Consider the following 21,798-nt stretch of genomic DNA (forward strand, 5'->3'; position numbering starts at 1 on the left):
GATCAAACCTGCCCTCCCCTCCTCCTTCCTCCCATCACAACCCTTTTCCCCCTCCCCTCCCCCTTTCTTTGTCCCTCCTTCCCCCTCCCCTTCCTTCCGCTCCTCTGTCCCCTCCCTTTCTCCTTCCCTCTCCTCTCGTCTCCCCTCCCCCTCCTCACCCCCATGGTCAGTTTACCTATCCTAACCATGATTGCATGGAAGTAAATCCCATTGAACTCAATAAGCATGCAAATGATCACACCTGCCTTTCCTCTCCTTCCCCTCTCCTCTCCTCTGCTCTCCCTTCCTTCTCCCCTCCCCTCCCCTCTTCCTTTTTCGTCTGCCCCTGCCCATTCCAGCCCTCCCTTCCCCCTGGTCAGTTTTACCTATCCTAAGCATGATTGCGTAGGAGTAAATCGCACTGAACTCAATAAACCTGCAAATGATCAAACCTGTCCTTCTCCCCTCCCCCTCCTGCCTACTCCCATTCCAGTTCTCCCCTCTGCCTTTCCTCCCCTCCCCATCCCCTGTGGTCAGTTTCACCTATCCTAAGCATGATTGCAGGGGAGTAAATCCCACTGAACTCAATAAGCATGGAAATGATCAGTCCATCCTCAGCAAACTTGGACAGGATCCCATTTCTTACCTCCTGGATTAAAAAAGCAGGGAAATTCACTAATAGGTAAAAAGCCTTGCGGTTTAAGAACATACCTATAGCCCACAGATATTTCTATCAAACTTTAAAAAGCAGGGAAATCGAGCAGCTATAGTGAATGCACTAGGGGAGCAGGAGACCTGACCTCTCTGAGATATTGTACTGCCCTACAAATTTGTCAAAATGCAAACACAATTTCAATTGGTCTTTCACAGTCCAATCCACTTCCTGTGTAGCTTGGAAGAATTTGGTGCCTCTGAGAATATGGTGAGTGGTGGTAACACCTGCAATCAGCCCAAATAATAGAAGCAAGACATGTGCTGTGCTGATCTAGTTTTAGCAGGGAGGAAGCAACAATATTAAGATACAGTTGATATAGTTCAGATAATCACTTTAAGTATGTCTGATTTACTTTGCAATTTTAGTGAAGTTTCCTATCATAAATCATTTTCTTTTGCTTCTGTTTCTGTGAATATGTGAAGCAGCAACACTTTGCAAAATATACAGTAAAAAACTCCAAAAACAATTGTGGAATAATAGCGCTCACTATTCTGCAGAATAATCTCCAGTGGACATGGAGTGTCTGTTTGCACAAGATAAAACAGTGGGAGATGAAGTATATTCTAGCAAAAGTCTAGGTGTGCTCTATATTTTTAATTGACCATGCCCACCTTGCCTTAAATGAAGTGGTTTAAACAAAGCAGGCTGAAAATGTGCATCTTGGCTAGGCCAAGTTTGCTTTTCCCAACAGCTAGAGTCATTGCTTAACTAGCAACATATTGGAATCAGTCTGATTTTACATCAAACTGCAGTTTCAGATTCCACTGTTAATGCACCCAAAACAGAAATAGAACATAACCTCCAATTTTAAACACAAAAGGCTGTCTTCACCATCATATGACATTGACCAATAAAAAGGCTTTGAAATTAATAAAAATAAATTTGATACAGGTTTCTAGGATGAATAATGAGGGAAATAAAATTTTCTAGATTAGATTCTCCGTAGAAACAGTAACACAGGAAAGAAGCAACGTAAGAAGAACACCAACAAACATACAAAAATGTAATTCTCCATCTTTGGGGATGGCAGGTGCCACCACTCACCAAATGCTCAGAGGCACATGTTACCAAATTCTCCCAAGCTACACAGGAAGTGGATTGGACTCTGAAAGACCAGCCCAAATTGTGTTTGCATTTTTACAAATTTATTTATTTATTTAATTTGTATCCCGCCCTTCCTCCCAGCAGGAGCCCAGAGCGGCAAACAAGGCACTAAAAACACTTTAAAACATCATAAAAACAAATCTTAAAATTCATTAAGACAAAACAGTGTTAAAAACATTTTAAAACGTTTTTTAAAAGGTTAAAAACATTATTAAAAACATATTAAGCAAATCTGACGCAGAGACAGACTGGAATAGCTCTCAACTTAAAAGGCTTGTTGAAAAAGAAAAGTCTTCAACAGGCGCTGAAAAGATAGCAGAGATGGCACCTGCCTAATATTCAAAGGGAGGGAGTTCCACAGAGTAGGTGTTGCCACACTAAAAGTCCATTTCCTATGTTGTGCAGAATGGACCTCCTGATAAAATGGTATCTGCAGGAGGCCCTCACCTGCAGAGCGCAGTGATCGACTGGGTATATAAGGGATAAGACGGTCTTTCAGGTAACTTGGTCCTGAGCTGTATAGGGCTTTGTACACCAAAACTAGAACCTTGAACTTGGCCCGGTAGCAAATGGGCAGCCAGTGCAATTCTTTCAGCAGCGGGGTGACATGTTGGCGATACCTTGCTCCAGTGAGCAGTCTCACCACTGCATTTTGCACCAGCTGCAGCTTCCAGACCAACCTCAAGGGCAGCCCCACATAGACGCATTACAGTAATCCAGCCTGGAGGTTACCAGTGCGTGGACAACAGTGGTCCGGCTATCCCAGTCCAGAAACGGCTGCAGCTGTCTCACCAGCCAAAGCTGACAAAAGGCACTCCTTGCCACTGAGGTCACCTGGACCTCTAGCAACAAAGATAGATCCAGGAGCACCCCCAGACTACGGACCTGCTCTTTCAGAGGGAGTACAACCCCATCCAAAGCAGGCAACTGACCAATTATCAGAACTTGGGAACCACCAACCCATACCACCTCCGTCTTGCTAGGATTCAGACTTAGTTTATTGGCCCTCATCCAGCTTACCACCGAGTCCAGGCAGTGGTCCAGGACTTGCACGGCCTCTCCTGATTCAGATGTTACAGAGAAATAGAGCTGGGTATCATCAGCATACTACTGACACCTCGCCCCAAAGCTCCTGATGACTGCTCCCAAGGGCTTCATATAGATGTTAAACAGCATGGGGGACAAGATGGTACCCTGTGGCACCCCACAGCACAGCTGCCAGGGGGCCAAAAGACAGTCACCCAATGCTATTCTCTGAGAGCGACCCTGGAGATAGCATCGGAACCACTGTAAAACAGTTCCTCCAATACCCATCTCACCAAGTCGGCCCAGAAGGATACCATGGTCAATGGTATCAAAAGTTGCTGAGAGATCAAGTAAGAATAACTGGGTCGCACTCCCCCTGTCCTTCTCCCAATAAAGGTCATCCATCAGGGCGACTAAGGCCAATTCAGTCCCATAACCAGGCCTGAACCCAGACTGGAATGGGTCAAGATAATCTGTTTCATCCAAGAGTACTTGCAGTTGCTGCGCCACAACCCTCTCAATCACCTTCCCTAACAAGGGGGTATTTGCAACCGGTCAGTAGTTGTCACAATCCAATGGGTCCAGGGTGGGCTTTTTCAGGAGTGGTCAAATCACTGCCTCTTTCAAGGCAGCTGGAACCACTCCCTCCCTCAATGATGCATTGACCACACCCTGGATCCACTCGGCCAGACCCCCTCGGCAAGCTTTAATAAGCCAAGAAGGGCAAGGGTCGAGAAGACATGTTGCTGGCCGCATCATCGCAAGCACCTTGTCCATGTCATCAGGCAGCATCAACTGAAACCGTTCCCAAGAAATTGCAGCAGACGTTGCACTGGACACCTCATTGGGGATTACAGTATATGTAGATGGGGCATCAAGACTGCTATGGAGGCAAGCAACTTTACCCTCAAAGTGCCTTGCAAACAATTCACAGTGGGCCTCCGAAGGGTCTAAGACTCCATTTCCTGGAGATGATGTCAACAGACTCCTGACAATACGGAAAAGCTCCACTGGCCAGCTACTTGAGGATGCAATGGAGGCAGAGAAGTGGGCCTTCTTCGCCGCCCTCACTGCCACACAGTAGGCATGGTTATGATGTTTTACTCGTGCCCGATCAGCCTCACAGGACGTCTTTTGCCACTTGCGCTCTAGCCGTCGTCCAGCCTGTTTCATTGCCCTTAGCTCACTGGTGTACCAAGGTGCAAGCCGGGCTCCACAGTGCCGGAGAGGGCGCTCGGTGACATCCGTGTTGAGAGCCCGATGTGCCTCGCTGTTCCACAGTGTGACAAGGGCTTCAACAGGGTCACCTGCTCTATCTACTGGGAACTCCCCCGGGGCATTCAGGAATCCAGTGGATGTGTAGGGCAGTTCAATATCTCAGAGATGTCAGGTCTCCTGCTCCCCTGGTGCATTCACTATAGCTGCCCAATTTCCCTGCTTTTTAAAGTTTGGTAGAAATATCTGTGGGCTATAGGTACGTTCCTAAACCGCAAGGGTTTTTGCCTATTAGTGGATATATATATGCACACAAGAAATGAAATACAATCTATTGCAAAGCACAGCACACTTCTTCAGCATGGTGTATCACTCACAGACACAGAATAGCTTCTAATACAAAATCACTGGAAGGACCAGACAACTGATGCACGTCTCTAAGTTATGCAAACCCACAGCACATCAGGCAACATGTGAAGTACAAAAAGGACATGCTCATAGCTGCTAATTTAAATACTCTGGAATGTCTCTCCTGATATGAACCAATCCAGACTGTTAGATGTTCTTCTGAGGCCATTCTCCAGGTCCCCCTCTGATGAAGGCAAGGAGGGTGGTAACAAGGGAGATGGCCTTTTCAGTTGTGGCTCCCCATCCGTGGAATGTGCTCCCCAATGAGAGCTGCCCGATACCTTCATTGACATCTTTTGCACTAGGTACAGACTTATCTTTTTTCCCAGGCATTTGATAGATTGAGATGATTTTTTTTTCATATTAGGGGGCTGCCAAAGCTTTCTGGGGTTATATGGGGATAGTTGTTATGGGTGTATTATTTGTTTTTATTGTATGGCATATTTACTTTTGTTTTTAACAATGTTGTAAGTTGCTTGGAGACCTTCAAGTAACAAGCAACTGGTACTTATTAATAATAATGCTCGAAGCAAAAGGAAAAAGTGTGGGGCTCTCAGGAAAAAAAAATGCCTCCACACTGCATCCTGTAGTCTCTGCAAGGTGGATAGGTGAGGCCTATTATTCCATCACCACCACTGAATTCTTTGGAGACCTTTGACAAACTGCAGAATTCTCTGTCTGCAGACTATCAATATGTAGCTTTTGCACTCAAGTACAGGAAGGATTAGTTAGTTAAACATTTGTGTTACTAGATCAAAGACACACTTGGCGCGCTCTCTCACCTCAAACTAACTGCTGAAAAGCTTTTTATTCCACCTTTTAATGTATGGATTAGGAGCTATCAACTGAGTGACTGGTTTGAAACTAAGTACTTAATTTGTGTCCACTGGAGGGTGCATGCACGGAAGATACTAGAGAGAAACAAACATGTATCCATAAGAAGTACTGGAAAAGCCAAACAGAAAGGATATAGGGAGGGCAGAGGGAAGAGCTCTGTTTTAAATCTGAAGATCGTGAGCCTAGCTTGGCCCTGCTTCAAAGAAAATAGCCAGCCATGTTACTGGGCTTCACAACACTAGCTCTGCGGATGAAAATCCCCCAAATTCTCCATTAAATTTGTAAACCCCGAATTTCTAGTAGGGAAAACGTTTTCCTTCATAGCAAAGAGCTTTTCTAGCGCTTATTCTGTCCCATTCAAAAATGTCAAGAACCCTTATGCAACAGATAAAAGCTTAGGAGCAAGATACATCTGCCCCCCACCATCACCCTATACAGAAAACTTCAGGAATGTCACAATAAAAAGAATCCATGTTGACGGATATAAGGAAGCAAACAAAACCAAAAGAAATATCTATGCCTACGAGGCAGAAAAATAAGAAAATAATCATTCTGATGTGTTTTACTTCAATGAGCCAGCTCATATCAACATCAACCAACCATATGCAGAATACAGAATTAGACCGAAGTCTTTGAAAGCCTGTTTCTATGTCAGTTACTTGTAAACTAAAATCTTTTTTACTCATTTCTTTCAATGCATATCTATCCAATTCTGCAGAGCTCTTTATTTTCTCAACTCTAGAAATTCTTTGAGGAGCTATTGCAAATCATGTCTGAGTTTCAGTTGGGAAGTTGGCATGCAGAGTGACTCTGGCCAAACCTATATAGGTAGCCTTTGGGCTCGTCCAAACGACTGTATAATGTGCGACATGATCGCTTTGTGTATCCATTTATTTTTGGTGGTCCATATGACACTGTCTGCTTTTGCACATTTTCGCACAGTTAAAACTGGATTTGCAGTATCACAAAAAATGTGATATGCTTTTTTAATTCGGGAATAATCTGCTGAACCGGAAGGGGCTCGGATGCAATACCGACTATACAGCTGGAGGCGTTCCGTGGGTGTTTCCCCATACCCCTTTCCTCATTGCAGCCAATCATGTATTTCCAGTTTTGCATATGTGCACGAATGACCGGGGAAAGCCCGGGAAAACTGAACCAATCAGAGCAATGGGGTGGTGTTTCAGGACCACCGATACAGATCAACTTGCTCTTTGGAACATGGGAAAATAGAGGCGTGCGCTCACCCTCCAGGCACCCTTACAATAAAGTGGGGGTGGCGATTATGACCACGATGGGAGGGGGTGGCATTCTGGGGCACCCCCCTTTCTCCCTCCTCCGACTGCAATTTCACAGCTGTGTGAAGAGCTGTGCAGTTCTGGGATGAAATGACAGAATGGCTGAAAGGAGCCGCATCCGATCTCCTCGGAAAGTGCTGTCAAGGAGGTGGGGAGGGGAACTGACATGTGGTGGAAGACGAGGAGAGCCGCCAAGCGCTGCTGTACCAGGGCAGAGTCCAACTTGGAGATCTAGAGCAGGCACCAGATCGTGCTTGCTTCCTGCTGCTTCTGCTGTGAAATTGCCCCCAGAAAGTTTAATAGGCAAAAAGGCTAAACCATGTACATTTGGTTTAGCAATATATTGCAAATGCAAGCAAACAAGAGGCAGGGGTGTTATGTGTAACATTTTCTCCTTTGCTGTATATATGTCTCACACACGCGCCCGCACACACACCACACATTAACGTAACTGCAGCACTTAATATTCCCCTCTCTCGCTGGTGCTGCCGGTGCTGCTGCTCAAGCGGCTGTGTGCTGAGCTTGCTTGCCGCCGCCGCTGCCGCTGTCAAAACCACCCTCCAGGCACAATTCTCATGCTCTGCACAGGCACATTCTATCCCTCCTCACCCCTCCCATGCTCAGCAGGCGCAGCATGGTTCGGTAACTGGTGCTGTACAAGAGCCAAAAAAATCAGAGAACTCCATTAATGGAGATCTGCAATCTCCATTACAGATTCAAATTTTCACGCTCCTACATTCCAGCGCATGCGTGTTATTGTGCTCCTTTGCAGACCAATTGGCTGATAGGGGGTGGTTTTAGAGTCAGAGCTGGGGAAAAGCGAGAATAATGTAGGGTCTTCCCGCAGCGTGTGCGGGCGTGAAAGAAGCGTGTTTTTTACATCAGGAAAGGGTGAACAAACAGGCAAAGTGGGGACTCTCAAATGACAAAGCGAATATGCATAATGTGGACTATCCAGGTCAGTTTGGATGAGCCCTTTCAATCAGCCTTTGACAACCTGTGCTGTGCTAACTTGGGCTGATGGGAGCTGTAGTCCAAAGCATCTGAAGGGCACCAGGTTAGTGAAGGAAGGCTGCCTTAAGTCATGGCCTCTTGGGTGGAGATGCATGTTCCAGATTTTGAATAGATGCTGCGCCTCAGAACATTTTGGACTGGGCTTTGCTCTTCAGCAGCAGTGACCTACAATAGAAATCAAGTGGGGTTCCTCTTCCTTTCTGTCCTAGCAATACCACCACTGCCTGTCTTCTGCCCAGGAAGCAGCCACAAATAGCCAATTCTGCTTCTCTCATCAAGCACCTGTGTGGTACTCTAGCTCTCTCTTACTATTATATACACAATGAAGGAACTAGGAACAAGTGAACTCATCAAGGCAGAACTTTCCAGCACAAGTCCACACACACCCTTAGCGGAATGACCAGGAGGATGGCCACATTTTGAAGTAATGCCCATTACCATCTAAGGACGGGGAGCCCTCAGTAAGATTATTACATTTGGAGTCTAAAATTACCTTTACTGCACCACTGCTAGGTACCATTTTTAGTCCTTCAAAGTTCAGCTCTGAAGCCAGAGGTCAGATAAAACAAAGAGGTGAATATTGAGGGGCTTTTGGACAGAAAATGTTTTAGCATTATCAGGAAAACCAAGAGAAGATAAAACATACAGGCTGCGCTGTGCAGAAAACAGAGACAACAAGGGCTGGCAGCACTGGGGACACATTTAAGGTTATGCAAGTGGTTAAGGTGTTGGACTATGACCTGGGAGACCAGGGTTCGAATCCCCACATAGCCATGAACCTCACTGTGTGACCTTGGGCCAGTCACTGCCTCTCAGCCTCATGAAAACCCTATTCTTAGGGTCACCGTAAGTCGGAATCGACTTGAAGGCAGTACATTTAAGGCTCACATGCCCCACCAATTTTAACAGGAACCACTTCAGATTCTTTTCTGTTAATAGGGTTGCCAAAGAAAAACAGAGATAAAAGACATCTTGTCCTCAGGAAGCACATGCAGCTTCTGCTAAGTGGAGGCTTGTGGCTTCAATGTCAGTGGGGCAGTGAATCCGCTCCAGGTTTTAGTCCGAACCAACATTTCAGACTAAAACCTGGAGTGGATTCACTGCCCCACTGATATCAGAGGCACCAGCCTCCACTGCCTCCGCTCCCATTTTCTGCATATTTTCTTGGAGAACTCTCCATGGGTCTCGCCAAGCTACACTTTACCAATCAGGCAAATCATATTTTGTGATTTTAGGTTGTTTTTAATGTTGTATTTTAAATTTTTTGTAAGCCACCCTGGGACCCTTGGGTGAAGGCAGGTACTAAATTATGATCCTAATACTTACAATTTAGACATGTGCCTGGTATTTTACAGAGTACAAGAGGACAGGTCCTTGCTCCAAGGATCTTACAGTCTAAAACTGAGGGGTAAAACAGGGAAGCAATATGTGGTTGCTTCAATTTTGTTTGTTTAGACTTCCTTATCCTTACTAAACTAAAGGGATGAGCCAAAGCTTCACAGAAAACGTGGGTTTTGAGAGAGATGTGAAACAAAGTAAGAGGGGTGGCAGCACGCAGCTGTTCTGGCAGACAGTTCAAAGCATATAGGGCAGTAAGGAAGAAAGAGTGGAGGGCACAGGAGATGCCAGGGTGGCCAAAGGTGGCAGCACTGAAGGAATGAAGGTCACATGCAGAAATGTATCAGGACAGAAAAGAATGGAGCAATAAAGGAGGAACAAGGTCATGGAGGCCTCTGAAAGTAAGGTCAAGGAGCTGGAGCTGGAGGCCACAGGAAGCCAGGGTGGGGATTTAAAGAAGGGAATAACATGGCTTTGGAGCAACAACAGAGGTGAATTATTTTGGCAACAGAGTGCTAGACAGACAGGAAAAGGACTATGGTGAGACTACAGAAGACTACAGAAGGAGATTGATGTAGTCTAGGGCCATACTTTTAAAATACTATTATATCACTTTAAAGAGTCATGGCTTCCCCAAAGAATCCTGGGAACTGTAGTTTGTTAAGGGTGCCGAGAGTTGTTAGGAGACCCAGCACAGAGTTACAATTCTCAGCACCCTTAATAAACTACAGTTCCCAGGATTCTTTTAAGGGGAGCCATGACTGTTGGAAAGTAGTATAAGAATGCTTGAAATGTATGGTGTGGATGTGACCTGGGTGAGAGATGAACAGGGCATAAACCAGTTTTTTGCTGTGGGAACAGAAGTAAAGGATCATGTTTTTGCAAGGTTCAAAAAGGAGAAGAAACAAGGCTGGGCAATGTTCTGAATTATGAAGAACAATTGCATGGATGCACTTGGATCTCTCAGCGTTTTCTATTGGGGAGGAGGAAGTCCATTAATTTTAAGGACTGGCCTCTGCTTCTTCCATTTTAAAGACAGATCTTGCAATGGCTTTAGATTTGTTCTACACAACAGCTCAAGGTTAGCAGAGATTTCCCAACACCTAAGATGCTCTTGTGCCATCAAGATAAGCGGCAGCAGATGACTAGACAACAATTCATAAATGAAGCAGAATGTTTCTGTTTAATGTTCAGTCTGTGAATACAAAGCATGAGAACACAAAGCCTGCTACTTTTCTTCTTTTAACATGAGTAGAAGAATGTGATCTGAACTAAGGCACGTATTAAAACATAGAGACACTAATGTTCTTGTATTTACTGACATCTCAGGTGATTTAAGGATATGGGCACTAGGGGTCTAGATCTGTCTGGAATATTCACCCAGCAGATTATGTGCTCTTTTTCCCCCCCAAATGGCTGACTGCAACTTTGCCAAACAGCATTCATTTATTTTTTTAAGTAAATTCTTACTCTCTTTGGGGCCTTATGGTCCTGCACCACACAAGCCTTGCTTTCAGGCTCCACCTATAGGCATCTATTTGGGCACTATGAGAACAGGGTGCTGAATGAGATGAGCCACTGATCTAATCCAAGAGGCTCTTATGTTCTTTTTGTTCAGCTGAGTCACATGCCTCCACTATATAAGGGGAGCCTTGACAGATTTATTCTTCCCTGTTATGGAAAAAATTACACACTCTGTTGTATGGTCATCTTCAAGCCCATCTTCCACAACAGAGGCAGGGTTCATTCCATCAGAGTCAGTCATTCCATGTATAGCAATCTCTACAGTAATAGCTGTAACACTTGTACCAAAGTACTTACCTGTAACACCATCATTTGTATCAACCTGATACTGCGCTAGTGCAATCAATTAATTTGTCCAATCCTACGCACTTGTTGCTAAAGCAGAAAACAGGTGCATGAAACTTGGGGTGTGGAACTTGCAAACCTTACTGAATGTTCCTTGGATTGTGTATCCAATTTAGATGTACTGCATGACCCCAGAAGCACACCTCCAAACTCTGCTATCCAACCTGTTTTTGCCTACACAAAACTGTTTATGTTTAAATTATTTACTTGGAGTACAGTCTTGGCAGTTCTGGTAATTTTAAAATTGTTCCAAATTTTCTCTACGTACAAATCAATACATTCTGCACTGGGGAGGAAATATGCAAATGAAGTGTCCCTCCCCATCATGAAAGTCTGTGTCCTCCCAAAGGGAATCCATAACAAGAACCCTTACCCATTATGCTGACATCATACTCAATCTGGAAAAGTGCCTCCTGGCTGCACTGGCGTAGGATGTTTAGTGCATCAGCATGACTCACACTGTGAAGGGGAATCCCGTCAACACTCAACAGCCTGTCCCCAATTTTCAGAGATCCTTCCCTGCAGGAAAATTGCAGACATAAATCCTGAACACATACCAAACTGGAACAAAACACACAGAATGAAACACACATGAACCAGGGAATCAGGCTTTCAAACAGCTTGTGTTTTTATATCTGGGCTTCTCAATTTTATTATTCATGTTTTATTGTATGTTTGCCTGAAATAACATATTTATGCTTCTTTTTTTACTTTTTGTATTATACTGTATTTTATTCTTCTGAGTCACCCAGGGAACATATGTTATTGGGCAGCCATACAAATGTATGAATGCCAGGTCAGTGAATGGTAAAACAACGGCCATTCAGGACTTGATCCTGGATGAGCACGCCGACCTGGCCTGTATTACTGAGACCTGGTTGGATGAAGCTGGGGGGGTTAATCTCTCTCAGCTCTGCCCATCAGGTTTCTTGGTGCAGCAGCAGGCGAGACCTGGGGGGCGTGAAGGAGGAGTCGCAGTGATCTACCGAGATACCATCTCCCTGACCAGGTGCCCTGTCCCGCAGTGTTCTGGATTCGAGTGTGTGTATTTGAAGCTGAGCGGCCCGGACAGAATAGGGATCCTGTTGGTGTACTGCCCACCCTGCTGCTCAACAGTCTCCCTTCCTGAGCTAACCGGGGTGGTCTCGGGGTTGTTGTTGGAGTCCCCGCGGCTTGTGGTGTTGGGGGACTTCAACATCCATGCCGAGGCCACCCTGTCAGGAGTGGCTCAGGACTTCATGGCCTCCATGACAACCATGGGTCTGTCCCAAGTAGTAACTGGCCCCACTCATGCTGCTGGTCACACTTTGGATCTTGTTTTCTGTGTGGAGAAGGATGATGGTGATCTTGGTGTGGAGGATCTTTTTTTGGCTCCTTTGTCATGGACAGATCACTACCTGGTTGGGTTTAGACTCACTGTGACTCAGAACCTCTGCAAGGGTGGGGGACCGATTAGGATGGTCCGCCCCAGGAGCCTGATGGACCCAGATAGGTTCCTGAGGACTCTTGGGGATTTTCCTGCCACCTTGGCAGGCGATCCTGTTGAAGCCCTAGTTGACCTCTGGAATGAGGAAATGGCCAGGGCGGTGGACATGATCGCTCCTGAGCATTTCCTCTCACGTAGTGGAGCCAAACCTGCCCCTTGGTTCTCCAAGGAGCTGGCGGTGATGAAGCAAATAAGACGGAGACTAGAGTGATGCTGGCAGAAGACTCGGAGTGAGTATGACCAAACACGGGCTAGAGCCTATTTGAAGGCCTACTCCGTGGCAGTACAGACAGCAAAGAAATCTTTTTTCTCTGCTGCCATTGCATCTGCAGGGAGTCGTTCAGCGGAGCTGTTTCGAGTGGTTAGGGGTCTTTTACATTCGGACCACCGAGAGGATAATATACACCACTCAACAACCCGCTGTCAAGAGTTTGCACAACAATTTGCGGGTAAAGTCGCTCAGATTCTCTCCGACTTAGATGCTAGGATTGATACAGTCTCAGGGGATGTAACTTTGGTGCCTGCCTGTCCAATATTGATGGATTCTTTTCAATTTGTGCAGCCTGAGGATGTGGACAGGATCCTTGGAGAGGTGAGAGCCACCACATGTCTGCTGGACCCTTGCCCTTCCTGGCTTATAAAAAAGGCCAGAGAGGGACTGGCTGAGTGGGTGAAAGGAGTGGTCAACGCCTCCTTACAACAAGGCAGAATTCCAAGGTGCCTAAAGGAGGCAGTTGTGAGACCTTTATTGAAAAAACCCTCCCTGGACCCCTTAAACATGGATAACTACCGGCCAGTGTCCAATATTCCATTCTTGGGTAAGGTAATAGAGCATGTGGTGGCCTCCCAGCTCCAGAGATTCCTGGATTAAATGGAGTATCTAGATCCATTTCAATCTGGTTTCAGGCCTGGGTATGGGATGGAGACGGCTTTGGTCGCCTTGGTGGACGACCTGTGCAGAGAACTGGACAGGGGGAGTGTGTCCCTGTTGGTTCTGCTGAACCTCTCAGCGGCTTTCGATACCATCGACCATGGTATCCTCCTGGACCGCCTAGCTGGGATGGGACTTGCGGGCACTGTTTTGCAGTGGCTCCGGTCATTCCTGGAGGGGCGAACCCAGAAGGTGGTATTGGGGGACTCCTGTTCGACTCCTTGGCCGTTGGCCTGTGGAGTCCCTCAGGGTTCAGTTTTGTCCCCTATGTTATTTAATATCTACATGACGCCGTTGGGAGAGGTTGTTCGGGCGTTTGGAGTTCGGTGCCACCAGTATGCTGATGACACCCAACTCTACTTCTCCTTTCCACCTTCTTCCAAGGAAGCTGTCTTAGTTTTAAACCGGTGTCTGATGTCAGTGGTGGATTGGATGAGGGTGAACAAATTGAGGCTTAATCCAGACAAGACAGAGGTGATCCTGGCCAGTCGTAAGGCAGATCAGAGAATAGGGATACAGCCTGTGCTGGATGGGGTTATACTCTCCCTGAAGATACAGGTTCGCAGTTTGGGTGTCCTCCTCGACTCAGCTTTAAATTTGGATTCCCAGGTTTCTGCAGTGGCCAGGAGGGCTTTTGCACATTTGAGATTAGTGTGCCAACTGCGACCGTTCCTTGACCCATCTGATCTGGCCACGGTGACACATGCCTTAGTCACATCCCGTTTAGATTACTGTAACACGCTTTACATGGGGCTGCCTCTGAAGACTGCTCGGAAACTTCAGTTGGTACAACGTGCTGCAGCCAGAATGCTAACTGGGGCTGGTTACAGGGACCGTACTACCCCCCTGTTAAAAAAGCTCCATTGGTTGCCAGTCTGTTTCCGGACACAATTCAAAGTGCTGGTGTTGACCTATAAAGCCCTATATGGCTTAGGTCCAGGCTATTTAACAGACCGTATCTCCCTGTATGAGCCTGCCCGGGCCCTGAGATCCTCAGGAGAGGCCCTTCTCTCGATACCCACATCTTCTCAAGTACAACTAGTGGGGATACGAGAGAAGGCCTTCTCGGTGGCTGCCCCTAGGCTTTGGAATTCCCTCCCTAAGGAGATAAGAATGGCCTCTTCCCTGCAGTCCTTTCGTCGACAGGTAAAACCTTTCTTATTTCAGCAAGCCTTTGATTCCGAAGGCGGCTAAGGATAGGCCCAAAAGGAGGTTATATTGTTCTTGCTTATTTATTTTTTAATTATTCTGATTTTATGAGTATAGTTTTTAATTATCAGAAACAGTTTAATGCTATTTTAAATTAGAGTTCATTTTTTAATTATAGCTGTCTATATTTATTTATTTATTTATGTATTATATGCTTTTAACTTTGGTAGGTTTTAATTGTATCTGTTTTTTATCTGGAAGCCGCTGTGAGTTCCAATTTGGAAAAACGGCAGGGTATAAATAAAGTTAATAATAATAATAATAATAATAATAATAATAATAATAATAATAATAATGTAGTAAGTGAATAATAAATAGCTTCCTAAGACAAAGATTCTTCAACCCCCTTCCATGTACCTTTAGTGGCATAGCTGCTGCTGCTTCCATTATTACTCCCATATTGGTCTCAGTATGTAGAAATATGACAACTTTTTCCATGCTTATTTGTATTCCTAATAGTTGATTTTTATTTTTTTAATTTTGGGGTTATATTTTTTATTATTGTAAACCACCCATGAACTTAGTTCGGAGGGAGGTATATAGCAAGCAAAATACTTAGTTGGAAGTGGTTCACATGATTTATTTCTTGGCATGTTGATAAACCATGCAAGCAACACCTTGTCCACTGAAGTGTCCGTTACTTGCATGGTATGAAAACATGGTAGGAGGCTGAACTATGTGGATGGAATTCTGAATGCAACAGGAGCAACACAGGAGTAGTGTCATCCTGAGCACTTTCAACACAACTGAAGGGCAGGGGGAAAATATAATTGAAAAAATTAAAATACATATGCAGCAGTAACTGTGACAGTAAAGGTACTGTGAAAAGAGAAATTCAAATGAGCTGCTCTTCACAAGGCACAGTACTTCAACATAGAAGCTGTCCCTTAATGTGTCCAGCTAAAATGTTGATGTGGATGCACATTCAAAGTGAGATAGCCATATGCGGGGGGGGGGGCTGCAGATTTATGTTTGAGTCAGCTCTAAGTGGGACAATATGCTGCAAAACAGGCAAGCCAGCCTTTGCTTTATTGGCTGGGGGCTAATGGGAGTGGTAGTCCAAACAGCTGGAGGGCATCAGGTTGGCAAAGGCTGCGTTAAGGGCTCTTTCAACAAATTATCAGCTCTGAGCCTCAATCAGAGCATATACAGACAGCTATTTGAAAAATCTGTTCAAATTAGTGGCAAGCATGAAAAGTTTGAAATTGGTGTGAAACTATTCTCCATCTCTTGAAGGACTGGAAAGTGATCATTTGAGGAAGGTCTAGAAAAGTGACATATAGAGTAAATACCAATCTTAGATATACACTCGGAATGCAAATCTATTTTAAAAACTTCAGGTAGGTTGGCTAAACATCTATTTGTTTAAGCTCTATTGCTAAATGTGGTATCATATGAGCATTACCTGTCTGCTGGACCACCTGGCCTAACATATGTCAGTACTAATGGCCTGGATTTGTGCCAATCTTCATGGGCTCCTCCTGTAATAAAATTGCAAAAATTATGCTGCAATGCTCAGATAGGAGATATCAGTGTTGCAATAGAAGACATGAAACTTTCCCCCCAGAAAATTGCTATTAAAGGGTTGAATCCATTGAGTTACTGGGCACACAAACACTTCTGCTCACTCAACAGAACTTCCCTTCCCTCTCTTCCCCCTCCATCCCCCAAATCTGCTCTGGGGTTCCCCCCAACCCTCTGAAACAGATATGAGGGGCGTGCAGGGGAAGAAGAATTTCTGTTGTGTGGGCAAAAGCCATTCCACAAACTCAATGGCTACTAACCCTAATGGCTATGTTCTACCTCCACTGTTGGAGGCAATATGATTCTGAAAACCAGTTGCTGGAAGCTGGAGGAAGGGAGAGCGCTCTTGCGCCCAGGTCCTGCTTGTGGACTTCTCATAGGCACCTGGTTAGCTACTGTGGGAACAGGATGCTAGACTAGATGGCTCTTTAGCCTGATCCAGCAGGCTCTTCTTATGTTCTCTTCGTTGGATACAACTCAAGATTCTATGCAATAAACATGAAATCAAAATATTATCTATATTTGTCAGCACTCTTTGAAGATTATCTTGCATGTCTATTAGCTTAGAATTTTGATTTGCACAGAATACTCAGCTTTGTTCTCTCCCCTCACTTTCACAAGTCCCAGCAACGTGGTTTTCTCATCATTAACTAAAAAGACACTGACCGCGTAGTACAAATCCAAAACTGTTGCCTTCTTTGTACAGGGTCACTTCAATGGTTTTTGGAATGATGCCAGCGTTATTATCTGGGGCTAGAGATAAGGAAGAAAAGGGGTGAATTAGCATCTTTAACCTGTCATTCTTTTAAAATTCTGGATCTGATACGAAAATTTGCCTAATTATTTATATAAATCTTGCAATATGGAGAACTTTTTAAGTAGGTAAAATGAATGCTTGACTTAAGTATATGAAGCCATTAAACAAAATTATAAAATATGGCTGAATCTAGATTCAAGTTTCTAAGCTGCCTCAAGCTCTCTTAATACATACATAGTATTAAAGCAAGCCACTGCCATTTCCCCTGAAAGCTTCAAAGCTGACTGTACCTTTCAAAAGCTGGCAGTTCTGAGCTACAGATGTATACTGGATTCTCAGATAATTTAGTAAAAGTCAGCAGGCAACTCCAGATGACAACATTCACATCTTCACAGCTAAAAGCATTGTTTACAACTAAAATGATAGTTTGATTATTAAGTATTAAAGTATTAAAGAATCTTAGAGGAAATGTGACGTAATTCATACTTCATTTAGATGCTTACAAAAGCAAAGTAAAAAAAAAAGATAGCTTGGGTATTAGTAGGGCTATCTACTACCAACACTCAGTTTTTCCATCACCACAACTTCCCTGTCTCCTTGATGTAAAAGCATATGAACTATGAGGCTTCAACCTTTAATCAGTTCATCAGTGTAGATTACACCACTAACAAAACTTTTGATTAACTAAAGTAGTGAGTGCTGTTGCATTCACATGTCCTGATTGTAGGCTTCTCACAGGCATTTGGTTGACTATAGAATGGGATACTAGACAGTTCTCTCTGACCCAACAGGGTTCTTATGTTCTTGTGTGACCAAATAATCAGACAGAAGAGGGGGTGATATTTAATACAAATATTTGAAAAAATGGTGGATGATAGCCACCATTTTAAAAGAGGCATTCCCCATTCTCTCAAACAAGAGGTTACTCCTCTTCTGAGATGATGCCTGTTACAAGATATCTGATACATCATCTAAAAAGGAAGTTTTTGCTTCATAACTCATATGCAAATTTAATCATTAAAACCAATTCAAACTCATACAGTCAATTAAAACTTCTTTCATCTGGTGGCTGCCCTGATGTGAACATCTTGTATTTAGTATAGTGTGCATCTCTCTCACACATACATATTGCAACACACACACAGACTGCAACTCCACTTAGCAATTCTTATAATCTATCACCAGAAATGAGTGTTCTCTTCTCAGTTATTTTGAAAAGGCAACAAAAAAAAATAGTTTTAGATGGGAAAAGAAAAACTCTTCCAAGGGTGAACATGAGTAGACTTTGAAGGTGCTAGTTGAAGCCAGTGTGGTGTAGTGGCTAGAATGTTTGACTAGGACGTGGGAGACGGGGTTCAAACGTACACTCAGCCATGAAGTTCTCTGGGTGACCTTGAGCCAGTCTCTTAGACTAACCTATCTCACAAGGTTGCTTTGAGGATAAAAGGGAAAGTGGGAGATCCATGTATGCCCCCTTAAGCTCCTTGAAATAGGGTAGGCTATAAATGCAACAACATTTTATGCTTCAGTTTGTGGGTTAGTTTGTGGCTTTATGAACAAATGAAAATCTGATCAGTCGTTCTGTTCAAATATCCACGGACAGTAAAACTGAAACATCAGTTATAGGTGGTAACACTTTGCTTTCTATGCCTGGCACTGCTTGTAAAATCACAAGACATGTTTACAAGCAACAGCATCCAGAATGGGTGAAAACACATGATGGGACCCAACATAGCCACTGGAACTGTTCCCAGTTTCAAATCACTGGCATCTCCAGTTAAAAGGATTTCCAGTAGCAAGGCTGGAAAGAAGCTTTTGGGAGCTGCTGCCAGTCAGAGTAGAGAGTACTGGAGCTAAATGGATCAAATGATTTGATGGTACAAGCCAACTTCATATTTTCATATTACTGGTAAGGAGAGGAGGGGAAACCATTTACATTTTGAAACATTGCAGCTATAACTACAAAAATAGTACTGTCAAGGAGGTACTAACCAGCTAGTGGTAACTCATATTCCACCTCCAATACTACCCTTTCCCCCACATTCTTCAACAGGCTTATGATTTCATCATGTCGCAGTTTTGTCAGGTTAATCCCATTCACTGACTTGATGTAGTCACCAACGTTTAGCTGGTCACTCCTGTTAATATACCAAAGAAAAATATCTCAGTTACATATTTCAAACTGTGTAATTCACAATATCTGAGATTGTATCTTTGCTGGCTAACTAAATGCAGAAATCTACCCACATACAGAAACCTGCTTATACGATGAGTAACATTTATTTATTTATTTATTATACTTGTATACCGCCCCATAGGCGAAGCTCTCTGGGCGGTTTACAGTAAACTTAAACCCCATATAGAATACCATCAGCTGTTACTTGCTAATTGTGCACAACAATGGTAAATTTTAAAAAAAGGGAAAGTGCAGGGGATGGAGCAAAATAATATGCACCTGTTAAATCATAACCAGTGAAGTTGTGTTAGGAGGGAAGGCCAAAAGAGGCACAGAGAAACTATTCCATTAGCTATCTAATATACTAGAAGTGCTACTTGTTTTGTTGCTGATCCTAGACAATCGTTCTATATTTTCAGTGTGGTTGTCTTACCTTGCTGCCAGCCCTCCTGGTCTTAGGTTCGAAACTCTTGGTTTACCATCTTTATCTGTGCCACCTGATATAGTTAATCCAAGGGTGCTTCCCTCTTTTTTAATCAGTTCCACAATGGTGACTCCTCTGAATTCCTCTGGAGATAAAAAGTAGGAAGAGACAGCACATCAAATAAGTTAAATAATAAAAAATTCATTTATTTATTTGAGTAGTTATTTCCTGCCCCGTCACCTCAGACAAGGAAGGCACTCAAGTTAGCTTACAAAAATGCACATAATAAAAAACATATATATATAGGCTTTATTTATGTACACAAAATGAAAACGAAACAAAAACAGATTGCTGAGATGTCAAAATAAAAAGAGAAACAATGGTAAATATCACCACCAGTCCCTTAAGTTATGGTTCTTGAGTGTAACACAGTGATATATATTCTTTAAATCTGTTTCACAAAGTTTGTAACTAAATTATATCTGTACTCCTTTTTAATTTAAAAGGTAACCTTTGGCTGGGGAGGAGGACAGTGTGCCCAACAAATGAAAATTAAATGATAAAAATGAATAAAGGAAATCTCCCTTTTTAAAAAAAAAATGAGGAAAACAAGCAAAATTAAAGAAATATGAATGAACTGGTCAAATACTTTTTATGTTAGCTTTGTTAGAACAGCTCTGAATTTCTATAGTTGTCAGCTGACTGTGGAAAAGGTATTCCTTAAGCGTTCAAGTCAGGGTTTCTATTTCAAAAGGGATTTGAATGTCTGGGCAGAAAGTGTAGAAAAGCAATGGGAGGAATGTTATTTGATCCAGCTACATACTCAAAAGGGTTGCTGGGCTATACCCACTTCAGGCAGCTGTTGGGGAAAATTGCATGAGAATAAATGCTCCTGTATACAAAACAAACCTCTGTCTGTATATTTTATTTATTAATTTCTATCCCACCCTTCCTCCCAAAGGAGCCCAGGGTGACAAACAACAAAACAGTAAAAATAATAATAAAAAATTTAAAAATAAAAACATTAACAGCATCTAAAAACATATAGAAACAGTCACAAAACCTCACAGCTAGTCATTTCAGGGCTACCAGAAACAGGATCTTTGAGACATCAAATGCCTGGATGAACAGGAATGTTTTAACATTCTTCCTGAATGTTAATACTGAGGGGGACAGATACACTTCACCAGGGAGGGCATATCATGAATGGGGAACCACTACTGAGAAGGTCCTGTCATGGGACAGCGCCAACAAAGCAGCACTCAGTAGCTGCCAGAGACAGAGGGTGTAGCCTAGATTTCTCTCTGACACACTAGTTTTCCATGCACACAATATTTTCAATCAATGCAATCCCCAGTGCAGTCTGAGGCAGTATGGTCCAGAGCAGATGGAATACTGTCTGATCTTCTGACCACTGTAGGGAGATTACAAGCTCTCCATGGGCTTGCATGATCTTTTTCCCCTTCCCTCCTCCTTGCATGCATGGATTGTGTTGAAAAAGAGTCAGAGCTGTTCATGGACTTCCAGAAAAAACAGACAGTGGTTCTTACTGAATGAATTTGACTTGTTTTTATTATAAAAACACATTTGATGCCTGGAATTACTAACTACTGTAGTCAGAGTAACCAGTTCTTCTTTCCATGCTGTCTCTGGAAGGCCAATGGTCCGTCCTACAGTGATTAACTCTTCATTTACCATACACTTCATCACAGGATTCTACCCTCCTCTTTTTCCCCAAAACTAAACATGGTGTAGCATTACAGCACTGGGGTGGTGGTGTTTTTTTAAACCAACCAGGGTTGGAAATAGTTTCGCAAATCATGACTTTAGGCTTAAGTAATTTCTGGCATAAAAAATAAATACAAATCCAAAAAGGGAAAATAGAAGAAAATGTTCAAACTGAGAAGGCAGGGAAGGTGAATATTGGAGAGCACACTTCAGGTAGTCATTTTTATTGTTCCTTCAGTTTTGATTGATCAGTCGTATGAGTTGTGATATATTCTGTAACAGCTTTAGCCTGTAATACTGAAGACTTGTAAAACATGCTCCACTCATATGCACTACAAGGCTGAGGAGTGATAAATATTTACAGAGAGATCTCTATGCAGCACTTATTCGCCTTCACTCGTGCATTAATGTCAGATTATCATTTAAACGACAGGTGTTGTATTCTTCAACCTTCCATTAATGAGTGTCCTTGGTTCTTGATCCTTTTATAGTCAGCTGCGGATACTGCAGCACATGTAGACATTTGCACTGTGAAGAAGTTCGGGATCATTAGTGTAATCCAAAACAGAAATTACGTAGGAGAGTGAGCAGTAGCTCCCCAGTACATGAATTGATCCCCAATATGTGAACTAACACATAATGTTACAATATAATATACAGTTAGCCTTTTCACTTCTGAAATGGACAGAGCAAGTATCAGCATTATTTTTGGAAACTCACATATGTGACAAAGATCTCAGGCAACCTTTGGCAAAGACGC

At 43.4% G+C, this 21,798-nt stretch overlaps 1 protein-coding gene across 7 annotated transcripts in view; it reads right to left on the reverse strand.

Moving 5' to 3' along the window:
- The window catches only part of GRIP2 (glutamate receptor interacting protein 2), a 323,541-nt gene that overhangs the window by 107,591 nt on the left and 194,152 nt on the right, over nt 1-21,798 (reverse strand). For all 7 annotated transcript variants that reach the window (XM_061618438.1, XM_061618434.1, XM_061618433.1 and 4 more), the window contains exons 3-7: nt 19,320-19,455; nt 18,703-18,848; nt 16,620-16,706; nt 15,835-15,910; nt 11,177-11,322 (exon numbers count right to left, since the gene is read on the reverse strand). In XM_061618438.1, the coding sequence (XP_061474422.1) occupies nt 11,177-11,322; nt 15,835-15,910; nt 16,620-16,706; nt 18,703-18,848; nt 19,320-19,455 (591 nt within the window). The remainder of the gene's footprint in view (nt 1-11,176; nt 11,323-15,834; nt 15,911-16,619; nt 16,707-18,702; nt 18,849-19,319; nt 19,456-21,798) is intronic.

This window comes from Rhineura floridana, chromosome 3 (genome assembly GCF_030035675.1).
Source record: "Rhineura floridana isolate rRhiFlo1 chromosome 3, rRhiFlo1.hap2, whole genome shotgun sequence".
Taxonomy (NCBI): Eukaryota; Metazoa; Chordata; class Lepidosauria; order Squamata; family Rhineuridae; genus Rhineura; species Rhineura floridana.